This window comes from Cavia porcellus, unplaced genomic scaffold, assembly GCF_034190915.1.
Source record: "Cavia porcellus strain 051 isolate PalLab524CR breed Dunkin Hartley unplaced genomic scaffold, mCavPor4.1 scaffold_1, whole genome shotgun sequence".
NCBI classification, from domain to species: Eukaryota; Metazoa; Chordata; class Mammalia; order Rodentia; family Caviidae; genus Cavia; species Cavia porcellus.
Window position 1 is genome coordinate 19,792,466 of NW_026947484.1, and position 18,509 is coordinate 19,810,974.

General features: G+C 33.7%; 1 protein-coding gene across 2 annotated transcripts in view; it reads right to left on the reverse strand.

Moving 5' to 3' along the window:
* Positions 1-18,509, reverse strand: part of Cul3 (cullin 3) — an 80,795-nt gene that overhangs the window by 45,181 nt on the left and 17,105 nt on the right. The window contains exons 2-3 of one of the 2 annotated variants that reach the window (XM_063246031.1): positions 16,822-17,019; positions 2,649-2,762 (exon numbers count right to left, since the gene is read on the reverse strand). In XM_063246031.1, the coding sequence (XP_063102101.1) occupies positions 2,649-2,762; positions 16,822-17,019 (312 nt within the window). Of the gene's footprint in view, positions 1-2,648; positions 2,763-15,558; positions 15,711-16,821; positions 17,020-18,509 lie in introns of those variants that run through there. The other variant, XM_063246035.1, reaches the window with a different exon arrangement.

The window sequence follows — 18,509 nt, forward strand, 5'->3', positions numbered from 1 at the left end:
AATAGTAGAGAAGAGCCCAGTGAATGTTGTAAGACTATACTGAAAATCCTAAGAAAAAAATGAAGATAGAATGATCTTTGCTAGCAAACAGAAAAGCAGGAAAAAAAATATTTCCAGATTCTAGCAATAGGTGAGAGAGGAAAAAGGAACCGACAAAAACAATTCTTAGGTTTCTGGTATGAACACCTGGAATGCTATGATTACAAGCTTCCTTGGTTGTGCCAAGTTCAAGTACTTGCAGACAGTGAAGGGAGCCATGTACCTGACAGATGAAAATGGTAACCATCTACAGAGGCACACAGACCTATGAAGTGAGCATGTGCACTATGAGAACAGAAAGTCTAGGATTAAGTCCAAAGACTCCCTCTACTTACAGAGGGAGAGAAGAGAAAGAGAAGTAGAGAAGGGAGAAGCAGAAAGTAGAAAATACAGAATGCTCTGTCATAGATACCAAGGACCAAAAGGGCAGGAGAAAAGTGTAGTCAACTGTGCCAAATGCAGATGAAAGTAAAAAAAATCAAGAATAAGGCCTTTCATTCTGGGACACACAGAATCCATAGTGGTCCTAATAAAGGAAAAACAACAGAACAGTTAAGGGTAACAGTTAATTGGACCATGTTCAAAACAAATGAAAAAGTTTAGAAAAAGAGACGGCAGTATCAGCATCTTGCTATGAAACCACCTGTGAGTGACAGGCGAGAGACACTGAGTGGTAACAGGCCTCTGTCAGAAACTTAATGGAATTTTATTCTGAGAACATGAATGACTCCAACATTCAAAGCTGATGAATACAATTCAGTAAAAAAAACACAGAACCCCCAAATACATAAGGTTTCAGACAATACAAAAGGAGAAATGATGCATAGCACAGGCAGACAACTAGTCTTCCACAGAAGAAAACACATTTTTCTTCATTAAAACACAAAGTAAAAAGAAAAACACAAAAGGGAAGACAATAGAAGTTGTAGGTTTACTGGTAAAAAATAAACACAGTTCCTACTTGATGTTTTCTCTGAAAGATAGAAAGCAGATCATTTACAAGAGTAAAGGAATTAGTGAGAGACAGAGGTCTGATGAGAAATAACTGTGGGACAAGTTCACTCAAGAAACAATAAAAATGTCAGGCAGAGTGAAGCACCAAGTAAAGGTCTGTTGTGACCGACAGATAATAGCACTGACCTATCCTGTGTGATGAGGTTTCCTCCAGCAAAGGTACACAAAAGGCAAATCAGCTGGGTGACTCAGAGTCTGTGGTATATGTATTAGGTGGGTTTGATAAACAGAGGAAGTGATAAGAAATAGTAGTAACAGTTAATTATTACTAAACTTGTTTCTGTGGGCCAATTCCTCTATGTGCCTTACATGAATGGTTCATGTAAGCCTCATCATCATTCCATCCAATGGTACACTATTATTTTCACTTGATAATGAAGATATATTAACTAATTACTTGACCATGGTCATATTAGAGATAGACTCAAGGTTTGAGATTTTATTGCAAAAATAAAAAAACTGAAATAAAACAAGATTTTTAAAAAAATGACTGTATATACAAAATTTTTAAAAAATTTCATCAATAGAGATGGCCCTAAAACAGAGATGGACCATGAAATTATACTTAGTTTTCTATCTTAGCATTAGCTATTTGTATAAATTTTTAAAAATTCTCAAATCAAAAGTTTAAAGAGAATACTAGCAAGCTACTTATTTCATATTACAATATATGCTAGACATAATACAGTTGTACCCTCAAAATAAGAACAGAAAGTGAATCTATAACTCAACAAAGAAAATGACACAGAAAAAAGCTAAGTAACTTGCTACATCTTTTATTACCTTCCTGAACAGTCAAGTTAGCCTTTTCTGACCCTCTTGCCATTGAGGCCTTGAAAAAACAGGGGTAAAGGCTTGACTGAATTCAATTAGAACAAAAAAGACTTAATTCCTTAGTGATACAATAATTAAACTACAGGAATTTAGATTCATATCAAAGTTTTTACAAAATTAAGAATGTAATCTCCCTGAAAGTTACTGAACAACTTCAAGTTCAAGTCAGTGTTTTCTAAATTATCTTGCTTACCAGGATCTTTCTCTTGAGTGACAAAAATGAAAATAGTGTTAGTAGGTAAAAAATGGAATATAAATCTTGAAGAAGCCACTGGCCTTAAAACAAGAGTGGTACAATCATACAATGCAAATATTTACTAGTAAGAGACATCGATGCCAGATATTAAGAGTATAGTTATTAGAAAAACACTTAATAAGACATCTGTCACTGAAGACAAAACATTCAGAAATTACAAGCTTATAAGAAAATGCTCAGCTTTCACTTCTCATGTTGTTATTCAACCATCCTTAAGAAGTGATGGTAATAAGATCTTTGAAAAACATTTTGTCTTTTAAAGAACAAAGACTACATATTAAGAAAAACAACTTTATGTCATTCTCTTTCATTTTTCATCTAATCATTCAGTAACTATGTGAACAAGTAAGTTTTTTTTTTATTTCCATACACTATAGAATCCAGGAAATACTATTAAAGACACAAAAACATTTCACAATGAGATGTGCCACACAACTAAATTTGACCTTTATTTTCAAATGTTTAACTTCTTAAAGAAATGAAACTTCAAAAAAATTCTACTTACCATATACATTAGTATGTCTCTAATCATCACCATAGCTGTCTGATGATCATTCCAAGCTTGATTTAGTGTTTGAAGAAAGTTGTTATTCAGCGAATTTAGTACATCTTCTCTCACCTATTAACAGAACAGCTCATTACAGTTTGTTATGCACATGCACTCATATATATATATATATATATTTATAGGCAAAAATATGTACATGCACACATATCTGTTTAGTAAAAAAGAATATGTAATTTTAAATCAAAGAAGTATGTTACAGGTCAGTAGAAATATCTTAAACTTTAACCTATACGTAGACAACTATCAAATGTGTATGTTTAGTTCAGATTTCTCTCTTGACTTTCAGAATCATAAAGCAACCTTCTGGGAATTTTTCAACTCTCCAATCATTTAACATTATGGTCATAATAAAATCCTGGATTCTTATACTCAACTTCAAGGCCCTATAACCAGCCCTAAGCTACTGCTCCAACTAAACTTCCTACTATATCTTCTCTCTCTTGTCCCTGAACAATAATTCAGAGTACTGATATGGAGTAACACTGCCTAAGCTCCAATCCTGCCCCTTGATCAACTGTGTGACCTTAGATAAACTATTTAGTCTCTGGGCCACAGTTTCCTACAAGTGAAACAGTATCGTTCTCATAGGATTGAACACTAGTAACACACATAAGGAGTTGAAAACCACTCAAGGAACATGATTATAGATATTTGTGTTTTGCCGTATCCTATTTCAAAGTCCTTTCTCACTTTGTTCCACTCAAATTTCATGTATATAGAGGTCTTTTGCTGACTTTATTCAAATAGCCCCTCTTTCTTTAACCTACGCTAACTGTAAATACCTCTATGTGACAGCATTACTATCTTTTCCACATGTTCCTCCTACACTCACATTGTGCCTACTGCAGAAGACCATTTCTTTCACCCTGACCCTCCAATGATGATTCACCTTGGTAAGGACTTTCAGGACACTTACTTTTGCACACAAAATACACCCAAGTCCAAAATTCCCTATTAAAGGAGTAGTCAAACTTCAAGAATTCCTTTCCACAATCCACAAGCAGAATATTACCTTCTTTAACAAAGAGGTTACTTACTGACCACTATTCTTTCCTACTATCAGCTGGATGGAAAGATTACCTGCCTTAAAAACAGAATCCAGACTTTACTTCAGAATGAAGTGGTTCTTAAGTTTTTCCAAGTTCCTAACATCTTAGCTGGACCTCTGTATCTGTCAGTTCCACATCCACAGATTTCACAAGGAATGGAAAATATTTGGTGAACAACAGATGTCTGTACTGAGCATGTACAGATCTTTGTTCCTTGTCACGGTTCCCAAATAATGTAACAGCTACTTACATTGTTTTAGGTATTATAAAGTAATTCAGAGATGGCTTAAAGTACACAGAAGATATAAGGTACATGCAAATACACTATTTTACATCCATTAATTCTGGTATCCACAGGGGTCTTGGAACTAACCCTGAGATACCAAAGGACATGTCCTATACTATCACCAACCTCTCCAGTTATCAAAGCCAACCCACGGCCAAGCTCAACCCTTAATATTAAAGAAACAACATTATATCACCATTCTTTATGACACATTATCTGTACGAGTTAATGGTTAGACCTTTCCATGTTAGGGAGAATCTGAAGTCATTAGGCTTTCTGGAAAACATGTACTGTTTAACATGTGTACTAAGATACATAGAGATCTAAACACCTGATTTATAAATTCATGTGAATATAATGCCATTCCAAGGTAGATAAAGCATAAGCAATGGCTGGAAGTGCCAAAGATTTTAAGAAAATATATCTCATTACAAGAAAGCCACATCTAATTTATTTTTTCTTATATGAGGGAAAAGTTCACTAGATTTTACACTTAGAATTAAATGTAAAGTATAAATATTACTATACCTCCTAAGTTGAAACATTATATTTATGTAATTTTTTACTCACAAGAATAACCTAAGCTCCCTATAGCTTTAAGATAATAGCCCCTACAAATTACTTCATGAACACATTGACTATATCAAGTGATGAATATCCATACTGATTAGCTGATTGTATTATGTTAAACAAATACTTTTATGCAAATAGATACATAGTTAGTTTCAACTCATTAACTCTGGGAATTGTATAAGTCTCAAAGCAGTTGAGACAACCAGTAAGTTGAAAATATGCCTATATACAAAATTCTTCACTAAGCTTCATAAGACTTTCAGTGAACCAGTAAACTGAGTAACATTTAAATTAAAATCATAACAAGGGTAGAGCAAAATGTACTACATACAAAATTATTCCAAATATTAGACTAGTCAATTTATCATTCTTAAGGTCTTAAGTGAACGTGTGTACAACTTGTTACAAAATCAGGTTGAATGTAAACTATATTAAAATCATTCTGATTCTGGAACATGTTTCGAATCAGGAAATGATTTCTAAAAGCACCTGGCACATTTGCAAAATAAATGAAAAACTGACCAATTAAATAAAGAACTAATTTTATAAGACTTGTTTTCTAACATTGCTGATTACACGTTTCAAAATGAAATCTATCAACAAATATTTGGGGTATTTATAATTTATGTATGTTTTTCATCAAAATAAAAATGAGATCAACTACCATGCATCATAAATGATTGTATTATTTGCATCATACTTGAAAATGATGACTAACGAAAACTTTTACTAATTAGAAAATAGGTACTATTCAGAGTGAATTTTATTTTTAAACGTGCATATACACAAACGTGAGTAAAAGCAAAATAAAAGCCTTATGTACACTTGTTGCAATATCCTCTTAATTATTTAGATCACTGAACAAAAAATTCCTTTAACATTACCCTAGAAAAATGAATACTGTCTCTAACATACACAATATAATGCTACGAATAAGATGATATTTAAGCCTTTATGAAGATTAAAATGTGTTTTGCAAGATATTACATTGGTATATAAATTAAAATATACATTAATTGAAAAAAATTAACCTTATTTTAAAAATATTACCAAGAAGCACTGAAAACGAAAGTGATGCAACAGGTGTGTGTGTGTGTGTGTGTGTGTAATACTGTTAGTACCATCCTCTAATAAAATCACTATTATTTTTTGGACCAGCAAGTCAAAGGATACAGAACCCTGCTATAGAGGTGATTCCAGAGCCAAATGGGCCTACAGATTATAATGGCTCATCCTATATAGTTGTGCCTTGTAAGATAGATTTTAGTCAAAATGCGAAGATAAGCTATAGCCCAGGAGAAAATACTTGCAAAAATATTTCATAGGTGACTATTGCCAAAGCATTCTTAAAATTAACGAAAAGCCAAACTGTCATTACACATTTACCTAAACCCACAAATGGGTTCACAGCAAATGTTAAGTGAACTCTCAACTATTAGTGAGAATGATGTGTTCGTGTAGGTCCACTAACCATAATGAATGTATTACAAAGACATTTGTGTGTGTGTAATCTCTGTACATTCTAATATGTTCTGATGTAAATATAAAATTCATCTGAAAAACTCTCCTTGGGGCCACATAAAATGCAAAGACAATCTCTGTGTGCAAATAAAAGGCCATTTAAATCCATTTAGACAATTCTGATATGACATCCAGGATTAGGAAACCATTTTTATACAAAGAGGCACAGTAGCCATTTCTATTTCTTTTCTTTGTACAAGTTCTTTAACATGAATGTTTTTCTATTGTTTTAGTAGTATTTATATAATTCTAAATGCTGATTCTTTTAAGCCACTGATTAACTCTCAACACAAACCCTTCCTTTAGGAGGACACTATCACTATCCAGTCAATCATATCACATTTCTAAAGAATCACAGTAAATCAAAGGAAAAGTTTACATTATAGTGATGAAGGATCATCTGTGAATGCTAAGCAATTGCTAACCTAACTTGAAAAGCCCCTGCCTTGCAATTGTGCGGTCGTGAGTTCGATCCCTGGCACCAATAAAAAATAAAAATATAAATAAATAAAAACTTTTACTTTATAGACACTGTTGAAAAGAAGGAAAAGAGAAAGGGAAAGGAAGTAAGGAAAGAAAATCTACTGACTGGGAGAAAAAAAAATCAAGTAACTTGCCTCCAGAATCAAAAACTTAAAATTCAGGAAATAAAGCAAACAGCTCCACTTTAAAATGAGCAAATGATCTAAACAGAAACACTTCAACCAAACAGGATACTCAGCAGGCAATTTTACATAGGAAACAAATGGTTCAACATGAGCCACTGGAGAAAAGCAAAATAAAACCACAATGAGATACTATTACCTGTCCATCAGAGTGGCTAAAATAGGCTAACAATATCAAGTACTGCCAACAATTGTAAGATTCTAGAACTACCACACTGTTGGTAGATACACAAACTGCTACAGTCTTATAGTAAAGTCTGGCAGTGTTGATGCATTTAAATACATGTCTACCGTATGACCCAACAATTCATTCACAGAAAAAGAGGTACGCACAAATGTTCACATCAGCTCTACTTGCAATCACAAAAACCCATGTAAACAGATGGCAAAACGCAGTCCACTCATACTATCTGACTCCTGAAATATGCTTATACTGGTTTTGCGTGGGTTTAAGTCTTCCACTATTTTAAAATATCTGAGACAGCTGGATGTGGTGGTGCATGCCTATAATCCCAGTACTCAGGAGGCTAACGCAAGAGGATCGTTGCAAGTTCAAGACCAGCCTGGGCTACAAAGTGAGCTCAAGGTCAACCTGAACCACACAGCAAGATCCTGTCTCAAAAAAAAATACATAAACAAACAAACAAAATAAAATACCTAAGAGCCAGTGCATGTGGTAGAACATCATTCAATCATAAAGGAACAAACTAACAATCAAACAACTTGAATCAATCTCAAGGTAATTTTGCTGAATGAAAGAAGCTAGTCTCAAAAGGTCACAAACTAAGATTCTACACATACGGTATTCTGGAAAATATAAAACTATAGTCAATAACAAAGACAAGATTTGTAGTTGTCAGGGACTAGGGTACGAGGAAGATGTGGGCTTTAATGAGTTTTTCTAGAGTGAAGCAACTGTTCTATATTCAATGTGACAGTGGCTACATAAATTGATACATACTAAAATTTGAAGGACTACAAATGAAAGTCACATTTATTATATATTAATTTTTTTAAATTTGAATTTTAAAAATTCTTAACAAAATTAAAGTGTAATTATAAAATCAAAAGGAAGTAATTATTTTTAAATGATATAATAAAACCTGAACACCAATAATAGTCTATAAGACCATATTTGTCAATCAATCAAACTACTGTTAAGGAGAAGGGAACAGGATTAAGCAAGAAGGATGACAGGACAGCAAGCAGGAGCATGACCAGGAGCTACAAGTTCTCCATCTCTGCTCTCCAATCTTCATATCCAGAGCTCTCTGTGGAATGACAAGGAAGCTGATCCTCAGCCCACAACTCCTGGGTTAGCCGCAGAGCTGAAGGACATAATATCCTGCCTAGTAACCCACAACTTTCAACACATACAATTTTAACCATTACACTTTTTTTAGCCTTTAAATTTGGAGCAAAAACTCAAATAGTAAGTCCTAATTAAATGTCTAGGTAAGATGAAAAAATCATCATCTCTAAAATGAAGTGTAATACAAGCTTTAATTCTGACATTTGGTGAAGGAACTAGTACAAAGCCATATAATTGTTATGAATACTAAACATTGAGGACTTAGTACAATATTTAGTACAAATACTGACAAATCAAAGTACAGAAACTTAAACAGCATTATACTATACTGAAAAACTATCTATTAAAAACATAGCACAACGTTGTGGGGGGATGTTAAAAGAAAAAAAAGTATGTAACAGTTAATATAACTTAGAAGATGTGCCTTTCCAGAAATCTGTAGTATTTTAAGTCACCTAGAAGCAATCAAAATTGGTATCTGTAAAGAACTCTGGCCAGGATAGTTACTAACTTTGATGAAGTCACTGTTTCACCTAATGAAGCCAGTGTAATACATAAATATGCAATATTTACCATGACCCATAAAAATAGCATGTATTTCCCCTTACATTTAAATTTGAGAGCTATATTAATCACAATGTGGTCAGGAGCTCTGTCGGTTTACTAATTTTACCAACTTGCTTTGTTTTCATACCAGGGAATTGAACTAACAACCTCACACTTGCCAGGCAGGCACTTATGCCACTGAGCTGAATCCCTGGCCTAGTTTTGCCAACTATACAAGTCTTAGTTTTCAAGGAATATCAAATAAGATCTCAAAAAATGTTCTAGTATCATATCTGAGTAATATGACAAACTTCACAACAAAAGTGGTTTACTACAAAAGTGACTCTTTATATTAAGTCATGAGGTACAACAAAGTCCATCCTGTCCCAATATGCCACTAATAATTTTAAAACGATTTCATAGCCTCTTTCCTTGGCCCTGAGAGTTCCTGATTTTAAATCAGGTTTAAAAAGAGATACTGCAATGTTTTGCTTTTATAGAAATATCCTAATTATAATAGTCACATGGAATGAGCCAACAGCAAAGCATTACGCATACCTGTTACTCTTTTCTCTAAAGAACAACAATTTCTAGATGACTGAAAGGAATTCTTCTTTCATACTTCAAATAGTCCTTAATGCAACTGAACTTCAATTACATATTTGTATATTCAATGTAAATTTGGTGAAAGATGTTATCTCTCATAATATTATATCAGTCTTTCGATTTCTGTATTTTAAAGCCAACTTTTACTAAGACTAGGAAAATTAACGTTATATTCTGTGGCTATTTTAAACATTCCAAAAACTTGCTAGTGATAAGATACCTGAATGAAATTAAACTGATTTACATTCATTAAACTGACAATATGACTCTCATTTTTCTCTAATTTTAAGAACAAAAGTTGCCATCAAAAAATCGTATTAGCATCCTTAATGAAACAATGACAACCACATCAGTAAAAAGAATTTTGATTGCCACAAGATAATTTTTCTAGAAGCAATTTTATGAATGTATGCAATAACATAATTTTTAAAACTTAAGAAAGTTTCTATTGTTTTAAATTTCAAAATCAAATATTCCCACTCTCCCTTGTTGATTTAAATGTTCAAAATAAAGCTCTTATTCACTCACTCAAGAGAATATATGAAAGTCTTTCCCCAAACTGAAAATTCAAATATTTTTAACTGCTTCCAAAAAAGCAAAGCAAGGTATAAGGCATTATGGGAGCTATAATGTTATCTGTCCAATTCATACACCTCTCTGGTGAAAGAGAGAAGCCCAACAGTATTCACATTTTTATGACTCAAAAGATGTCATGAGATTAAAAGTAAAGGCACAGAAAAGGTGCTAGAACAATGCATTTTCATAATTTCATACATAAAGACAATCTACTACATGCTGAGACAGAGAAAAAGATCAAAATTTGGATTTTTTTAAAAAAAAATGCATTCATAGTTCAAATACAAAGCTTCAAAAAATCAGTTTCTCAATGGAAAACACCACTAAAAATGTAGCTTACCTACTGGTTGGGAAGGAATGCAGAAAAACTGGAAGTACGCCACAGAATGAGCCTGCTATGAGTTACCATTTTCAAAATACTCCACTCTTAACTGTAAAGACGAGAGCAATATGCTTTTAAAGCTACTACGTCTTTAGTGCCATGTTAATACAGGGAAACTGGCAGAATTAAGTAGTAAAATACAGCTATATGACAATCAGTGTCTGTTCTCTTCAGTACCACGAAAACAAGTATAGCACCATTTCCTTCACAAAAAACACAATTTAGTTTCAAAAGATTGACACACTGTAATCCCAAAAACAAAGTAACAAAATAGACAAGAAAAGAAAAAGAAAAAACAAAACAGAGGTATATAGCCCTCAAAGCACACTGTGCTTTTAACTGGTAGTAAGTAACTAACTTTGGTAGATATTACTCTGCATGCAGAAAATAAATGATTTTGGCTACTGATTATTCTGAGAGAGTCATTCAATAGACAGCTAAATCCAAATTATACACAAAGAGCAAAAGACAGATAAAAGTCCCTGGCTCATTTATTCATCTCTTTAATATCATAAGACTATCACTAAAAATTACAACAAAAACAAAAGGTGTAACTGCCTCCACAATGCTCTTCCCCAACTTCTCTCAACCCTTTCAAAGTAAGTCACTCAACTTCCCATGTCTCTCATTCATATTCCATGATTACTATCTTCTCTATCTCAGCCTCTTATTTGAATATTAAAAACACCTCCCTCCACCAATAGACTAAGACCCAAATCCCCTACAATACTTTTAAACAGTCTGACCCTCTTTACTATTTTCATTTCCTACACATGGACCTCGAGTGACAATCTTTCTTTGATAAACTGCAAATGTGACAGGTCCTCCCACTACCACTTAATGGTATAACCTAGCTGTCTCTCCAGTAGCCAGAAATCTAGAAAGTATCTTGGATTCATCCCTCTGTTTTGCTCTCTATAAATCAATCAGCAGGTAACATTCTTTCTACATGTGAAATATGTCTCAAATCAGGAAACTTTTTTCCACTGCCAATATCAGTACACTGGTGTATAGTACCATCATCACTTGCCTTAATTACCATTAACTCCTTCCTGGTCCCTGATTTAACTCTTGAGTATTCTAACTTTATTTTCCACCTGGCAGCCATAGTACTATTTTAATTAAAAATCTATACTGCAGCACATCACTTTTCTTGCTTAAAATCCTTTAGTGAGTTTCTAACATATACATAATTAAGTACCAAGCTGTAAGCTCTGGCATAAGGGTTTCTGATTCTCCAGCCTCCATGGTGCCCCTTCCTCCCCTTTCAATTCTTCATTCACAAAAGGCTTTTTTTCAACATCTCTACTCCAGGAGTTGGCATAAAATGGTGCTGTCTTTTTCTAAAAAGTAAAGTTTTACTGGAATTCTGCTTTGCTTGTATGGTCAACTGCTACTTTTATGTTACAGAATAAATGCTGAGGAGCTATAATGGAAAATGTGTGGCTCAGAAAAACAAAGATACTGGCTATCGGGGTCCTTTGCAGAAAAACTATTGAACAATCACTTCCTGGGTCTGGAATGCTCTACAACTTACTTCACTATGAGCACGTTTCTCATTCTTTAAGACGAAATTTAACACTGCTTCCTCAAAAAGGCTTTTCTTGACCTCTTTAATTACTTATCATTTTTCCCTCTATCACTGTGCCCTCTTTTCATTATTTTATAGCTGAACATTTATCTATGAATGAACAGATCTGATGTGTTCTATTTACTAATATAGTCTTTACACCTAACTCAAGAGCCTGAAATAATAAATGTGTTTGAATGACTGAATTCTGTGATGAAAAGGTTTATAAGGATCTTTGAGGTGCTGATAAAATGATGTAAAGGTCCTTAAGTCTAGAAAGGTGTTCAACTTAGAATGATAAAAAATATGGAGACAAAGCCCCCTGAAAACTGAAGTGTCTTCAAATTTAATAAAGTAAGACCATTTTTTTTATATAGAAAGGCACACGTCTTATGTTTTCCTTACAGTCCTGAGAACTTCACTAAGTTCCTTTTGGTCTCAGTTTCCTCAAAGAAGACATTCTTTTAGAGGCAGAAAAGATTAACCAACGGAAGTCAACTTGGAGAAACAGCACTTCAAATTTTCTTCGCCTGCCTTAATTCTGGGAACTCATTTCCAAATTCAGTAATAAACAGCCTTCAATCCCAAGAAGTACCCTTTCTTAAATATCTCCTTCATATGCCCTCTGATTATACTCTTCTGTTTTACAAAAAAAAAAAAAAAAAAAAAAAAAAAAAAAAAAAGCTGGTCAAAATTGTCACTATTTTCACCCTGAAATTAAAGTACCAACAAACCATATTAAAAAATCAGTCTTAATTCCATATAAAATTGATACTTTTTTATTCAATGTGAAAAGGTATGTCCTGGCTATCTTTCCATGGCACTAAAAGTTCACGTAAGTTGAGCCAACTGCCAAAAACAGTGAACAGGAAGCCAAAACAACTCAAAAAACTAATGAACAAATTAGACACTGATGCTTTCAGAATCACAAAAAGGGGTATATTCTGTGAGATTAGGTAAAAGAACTCAGAACCATTCTTTCACTTTCTAGTCAAAAGGTACAATGTAGAGACAGAGGTATTGATATTCATACATACTATATTTTTAAGAATTACATTACACTTCACATCCATAAGTCCCACTAGACAGAACAAAATGACCACTTCCTACATCAGGAACATATCGAGTTATTATTCATTGACCCTGCCTATCACTTAGTTAATTTCTCTTTTGGTAGCCTCCACTTCAAAGCAGTACTATGTGGGATCCGGTGGTTATTTAAATTTTCACACAAAGTAAGAATAAAAATGAAATAAAATAAATGGAAAACTAATATGAAAGCATGCACACCAAAAGAGCTTTCAAAAATAAAATACATCTTTTAGGGGATATACTGTAAGGAACACTCCGAATTCTGAAATGACAGTTGTTATGAACTACTGAATGGTTATGTACCCCTCATATTTGTATGCTGAAGCCCTAATCATCAACGCAAGCAAAGACTGTAGGAGTACACTGCCCTGTGAAGACAGTCAGGAAGAGACCAATTGTAAATCAGGCAAATGGCCCTCTCGTCAGGAACTGAGTCCATAGACCTTGATCTTGGCCTTCCCAGCCTTCAGAATTAGAGAGATAAATGTAAGTTATTTAGGCCATTCTGTTTACGATATAATACATTGCAAGAACCCCAAACAAGCCAACAGTTAAACTGAAACATGTGATACCTTCAGTAAGCAACTTACTAAGCTCTTAAAATTTCCTTAGAGTTACTGTTCACTTGACTTCAGTATCTACTCGACCTTGGTGTCGAGTCCAACTATCATTCAGTTAAACACTGAACTCACACTTGTGGCCTCCTTTTCCCTCACTTCTTGCATGAGCTTCTGCATTTCTGACCACAGGGATAAGGAATTACCTTGTGTAGACCAACTCGTACTAAAATATCTCTTTCCTCACTGTCAGTTTCTTAAGGTGTTTCCCACAAGGGCTATCTGAAGTCTTCAACTCACATTCAAGAAGATGGATAACTTATCAGACTCATATCTGCTTTAGAAATAAAAAGATTTCAGATATTTTCAACTCCTTTCTATATAAGTGAAATTCAGAAACGAAAGGACTACAGCTTTACAAACAGTAAGTCAACTATCTTGAAGCTATTTCCAAGAGTTATTCCAAGAGCAGATCTACAGAGAAGTCAAGGCCTCAGCCTAAAGCAACACTGCCTGGATAATCACAGCTTGGTTGGTAATTATGTACATCTAGATAAACTGATTCTTTGTGCCTTAGTTTCTTGGTCTATACCATGAGACAGCACTGAATTCTGACACTAGCCATATTAATACATATGAAAACAGGAGAACTTGGCACACAGTAAATGTTACGTAGTCAGTCTTAGTTATGATCATATTATGTATGATTCCATATAGGACCTCTGGCAAAGGTGAAGATGTCTTTCTAAATTTATTTCTGTTGTTCTTAATCCCATATTCTTTCTGTATTTAAAAATTCAGATGCTCCGATCTTCTAACCGTCAGCAGCTTTTAAGTGAAACTATTCTGCTCTATTCTTTTAGTGCCAAATATTTTAAATGTCTTCTTTTATTCCTCCAACTACTTGCCATGCTTTGCTCCTGAACATTTGTCCCTTGGCTCTGCACATTTCATTCTCTTAAAATCTAACACACATTCCTCAGTAATTGTTAACACATGCCAACTCTCCATATCTAGTTATCAGTTTCTAACCTAGCTCTATCTAACCTTGAGTATTTTTTGGGTCTCACACCCAATTTTTCTCACATGTAAAATGATTTCTAAGGTTTTTTCCAACTATGAAAACTGAATCTATATACTCTTAAACAAAACATGGAATTTCCTCTACTCATCTCAAAATAGTTTCATTATGACTTCATAGTATTTCTACTGCTGACAGCATAATTCTACCAATAAACAAATTCCACCTTATTTTACTTCAGAATTTCTACCAACATTCGTTAATTTCTACCCTATTACTTCACTCAGAATTTAATAGTTCTACTTGTTTCTAGTGAATGTCTCCCCCAATCCACATTTATATCATAATTTTTAAATACTGTCATATTATCACACACTTTAAAAACACCAAGAACTCTCCATTGCTTACTCTGAACTCCTTAGTCAAGCATTCAAATTTTTCTAATCTGTTTCTATATCTTTTTTGTAACAATGTAATTCACTAAGCCTAATTTTTATGTCTCAATCACACCCCATTTGCTGCCTAAATGTAACCAGTTCACTTATATATAAAATCATATGCTGTCTTCCACATTATTCATTTCTATCCCCCAATATTTAAAGGATCTCTTTAATTTACTTCACCCTTTCTCATGAAATGTTACCTCCCAGAATAATCTCTCCATTTCAATTCCCAAATTATTTATCACTTAATTATATACTGCTTCACACTGTTAAAATGTGTAGCATTTCTGACATCACAGTAAAAACAACCTAGGAAGGGACAGAATATCATCTCTGCATCCACTCATTCACTGTACTTTTCTTTAAAGCTGTGCATAGCAGGTACTTAGAAGAAAAATACAATCACCTTGCTTCATGAAATACTAAATTCCTTGGCTCATTTAATCCCCTTTGAGAGAAAGGAATTATACAAGGAAGAATAGAAATAGAAAGTTGCTATTTTGCAACCACCACAGTAATGATTCATGCAAGAATCATCAATGAATGCTAAAACCATCACATGGAAGTTTCTGGGGGAACAGGATATTCATACAGTCTCAAAATAAAACTGAACAGATTACTTATGAATTACAAAGGGAAAAATGGTACCTTCACAGTGGAGAAATCTGGCGGACACCAAGTGATCAAAGTTAACATCACCAATAATGGGATAAACTGACATCATGTGCCTCCTGATGTGATGCACTGAGGACACAACATCACTTATGTATTATTCCTGCCAAAAATGCATAACCTGAAACTAGTCATGAGGAAACAATCAGACAAACCAAAAACTGAGGGACAATCTACAAAACAACTAACCTATACTCTTCAAAAATGTCAATGAGCTGAAAGACAAAGTAAAGACTGAAGGCCTGGGTACAGTATACGATCCTGGATTGGATCCTGGATCAGAAAACAAATTACTATAGGGGCTATCACTGCTACACAGGACAATTGATGAAATTTGAGTATGAACTGTATAACAGTATGAAAATGCCTAATTTTGATTATAGTTTTTTGTTATACAAAAGAATATCCTTAATCAGAGAAACATTACGAGGTATGTTAGGATAAACAGAATCTAAAATTTGTTCCTTACTTGTTCAGTAAAAATAACATTGATAATAATAGTAAATAACAATTACTAATAGAAAGATTTGCAAAAATGTGGCACAATTAGTAACTGGTAATATTTAAGTGAAATATGTAAGAATTCAATGTACTGTACATAAAATTTTTGTTTTAAAATAAAATTTTAAAAAGAATACCCTAATACCATATAAGAGCTGTGAATTAATTTATATTTTGACAATCTTAGACACTGTAGTAATCTCATAATTTTAATATGCGGTTTGCTCTATAAAAACACTTGTTCTTAAAAAAAATACACCTTTTTGAAATTATAGAACTATTTTATAACGTTATCCCACCACTACTCTGTATTTGAAATAGAATTGTTTACCAGAGAAGTTAAAATGAGTAAAGTCAATTTCAATTAATGAAATCTTAGGAAATTTTTTATGCAATAGTTTCATTACTTTGAAATACACAGAAAAAGCTGAAATGGGCTGATTAAAGCACTTTAAGAAAATTAGTAAGCACTTATTAATGACTGAATGTCTGTTCATTAATTGCCACTATACAGATTGTATTTAACATACTTCATGAACTTTATCTTCCTCACCAAAAATCATGACTCGGTTGATTCTAACTTTTGAGTGAGGTTTTACAATATAGTCATGAATTACAGTAATTTTATAGGCTTCCTTTGGCCTTTAAAAAATGCTTCTGGGTCAAAATACAAGACAATACATAAAGGATTTTCTATATTCGATATTGTATTAGCAACAGTGTTTTAAAGTTGGATACCTTATTTATGAGATGTTCAGTAACAACTTCTCTTAGTCCAGTGTAGAGTTTTTCTCCGTGTTTATGTAAAACCATTGTATACGCATTTCTATAGAGCTCCTCAAAACTAAGACCACTGTTATTCTTACGCTGGATTTCTTGAATTGCATTTTTCAGAAGATCCCAAATGCTGTTTACATATTTTTCATCCATGGTCATCTGTAATATCCAAGAGAGAAGAGACAAGAAAAAAAAAGGTGAAAATCTTCGTACATTTATTCATATAGTAAAGATTTTATTATGTGACTCATAAATCTGCATGGTTTAAAAGGATGTTAACCTGTTTTAATAGAAGTAAAAAGTATACATTTAATAGAAGTAAAAATATACATGTGCAATTAAAAACAACTTTTTTAATCTTTTTAAGATCCCCTCATTCTTACAGATACAACTCTTCACTTGAAATCAATTTGCATACTCATAAATCACTTATCTCTCTCTCCTATCTGTTCCCCCCCAAACACTAAATCCCAACACCCTACCTTCTATGCAATTGAAAATGAATGAATAAAATATATCTATATTTCATCTATCTCAATTTAAACTGATAACCACTAACCCAATATGCCCTTCCTAAAACTCTGTGGCCTTGCTTTTCTAGTCTACTGCTTCTATTTCCCTACGTGAAATTATATCACCTCCTGTGTTCTCTTGCTATGATTGTTGCTTCCTGTTCTACTGAAAAAAACAGAAATTTGAAGAGACACTGCATAAACTGATCATTTCCACTAACTGTAAAATTTTATGACAATATAATGTCAGTTCTTGTGCTCAAAGTGCCGAAGTCTAGCCAATGAACCAGAAACACAGGTATTATAAATGAACTTCTTAGAAATGCAAAATTTTCAGGCCAAATTTCAAAACTACAAAAACAGAACTGCATTTAAACCACAACTCTAGGTGATTACACACAAACACACACACACACAGACAGAGGGAGGCAGGGAAGAGAGGAGGGGAGAGAAAGTCTGACAAAATGTTTCTATCCCAAATCATCTATTTAGAGACGTCCTGTTGGCAATCACCCTTCTCAGCATCATCAATAGTTTTCTACTCTCCCAAACAGTATCAATTTGCTTTCAGAACTGTCAGTTTCTCATCCTAAAAACAAAACACCTGTACTGTACCAGTACCGCCTCATCTCTTTCTTCACTCACAATGAATGAAATCACAGACAGAGAATTCTATAATCACTGATTTTAAATTTCCTTTTCCCATTATGTCTTGAATCCTCTCCAATGAGGCGTTCACCTCCACCATTTTACTAGAACTACTTGAGAATCCTTTGTTGTTTCTACATTGCTAATTGTTTTTTTTTATGGTTGCCGGGGATCGAACTCACGACTGCCTGTTTGCAAGGCAGGCGCTTATGCTGCTGAGCTAAATCCCCAGCCCCTACATTGCTAATTCTTATACTGTAGTCCAATTCTCAGATTCCATCTTTCTTGACCCATCCAGTAACATCTTTCAGAGCTGATCACTCCTAGTCCTTGAAACAGATTGCTCACTTGTTATCTCTTGTTTTTCTTCCTATTTTACTGGTTCCTACTTGTCAGTTTGCTTTATTAGTTCTAATTCATCACCACAATCTCCATTCCTAAAGTTCAGGTTCTGGACATCTTCTCCATCCACAGTTTCTAGATTGAGTT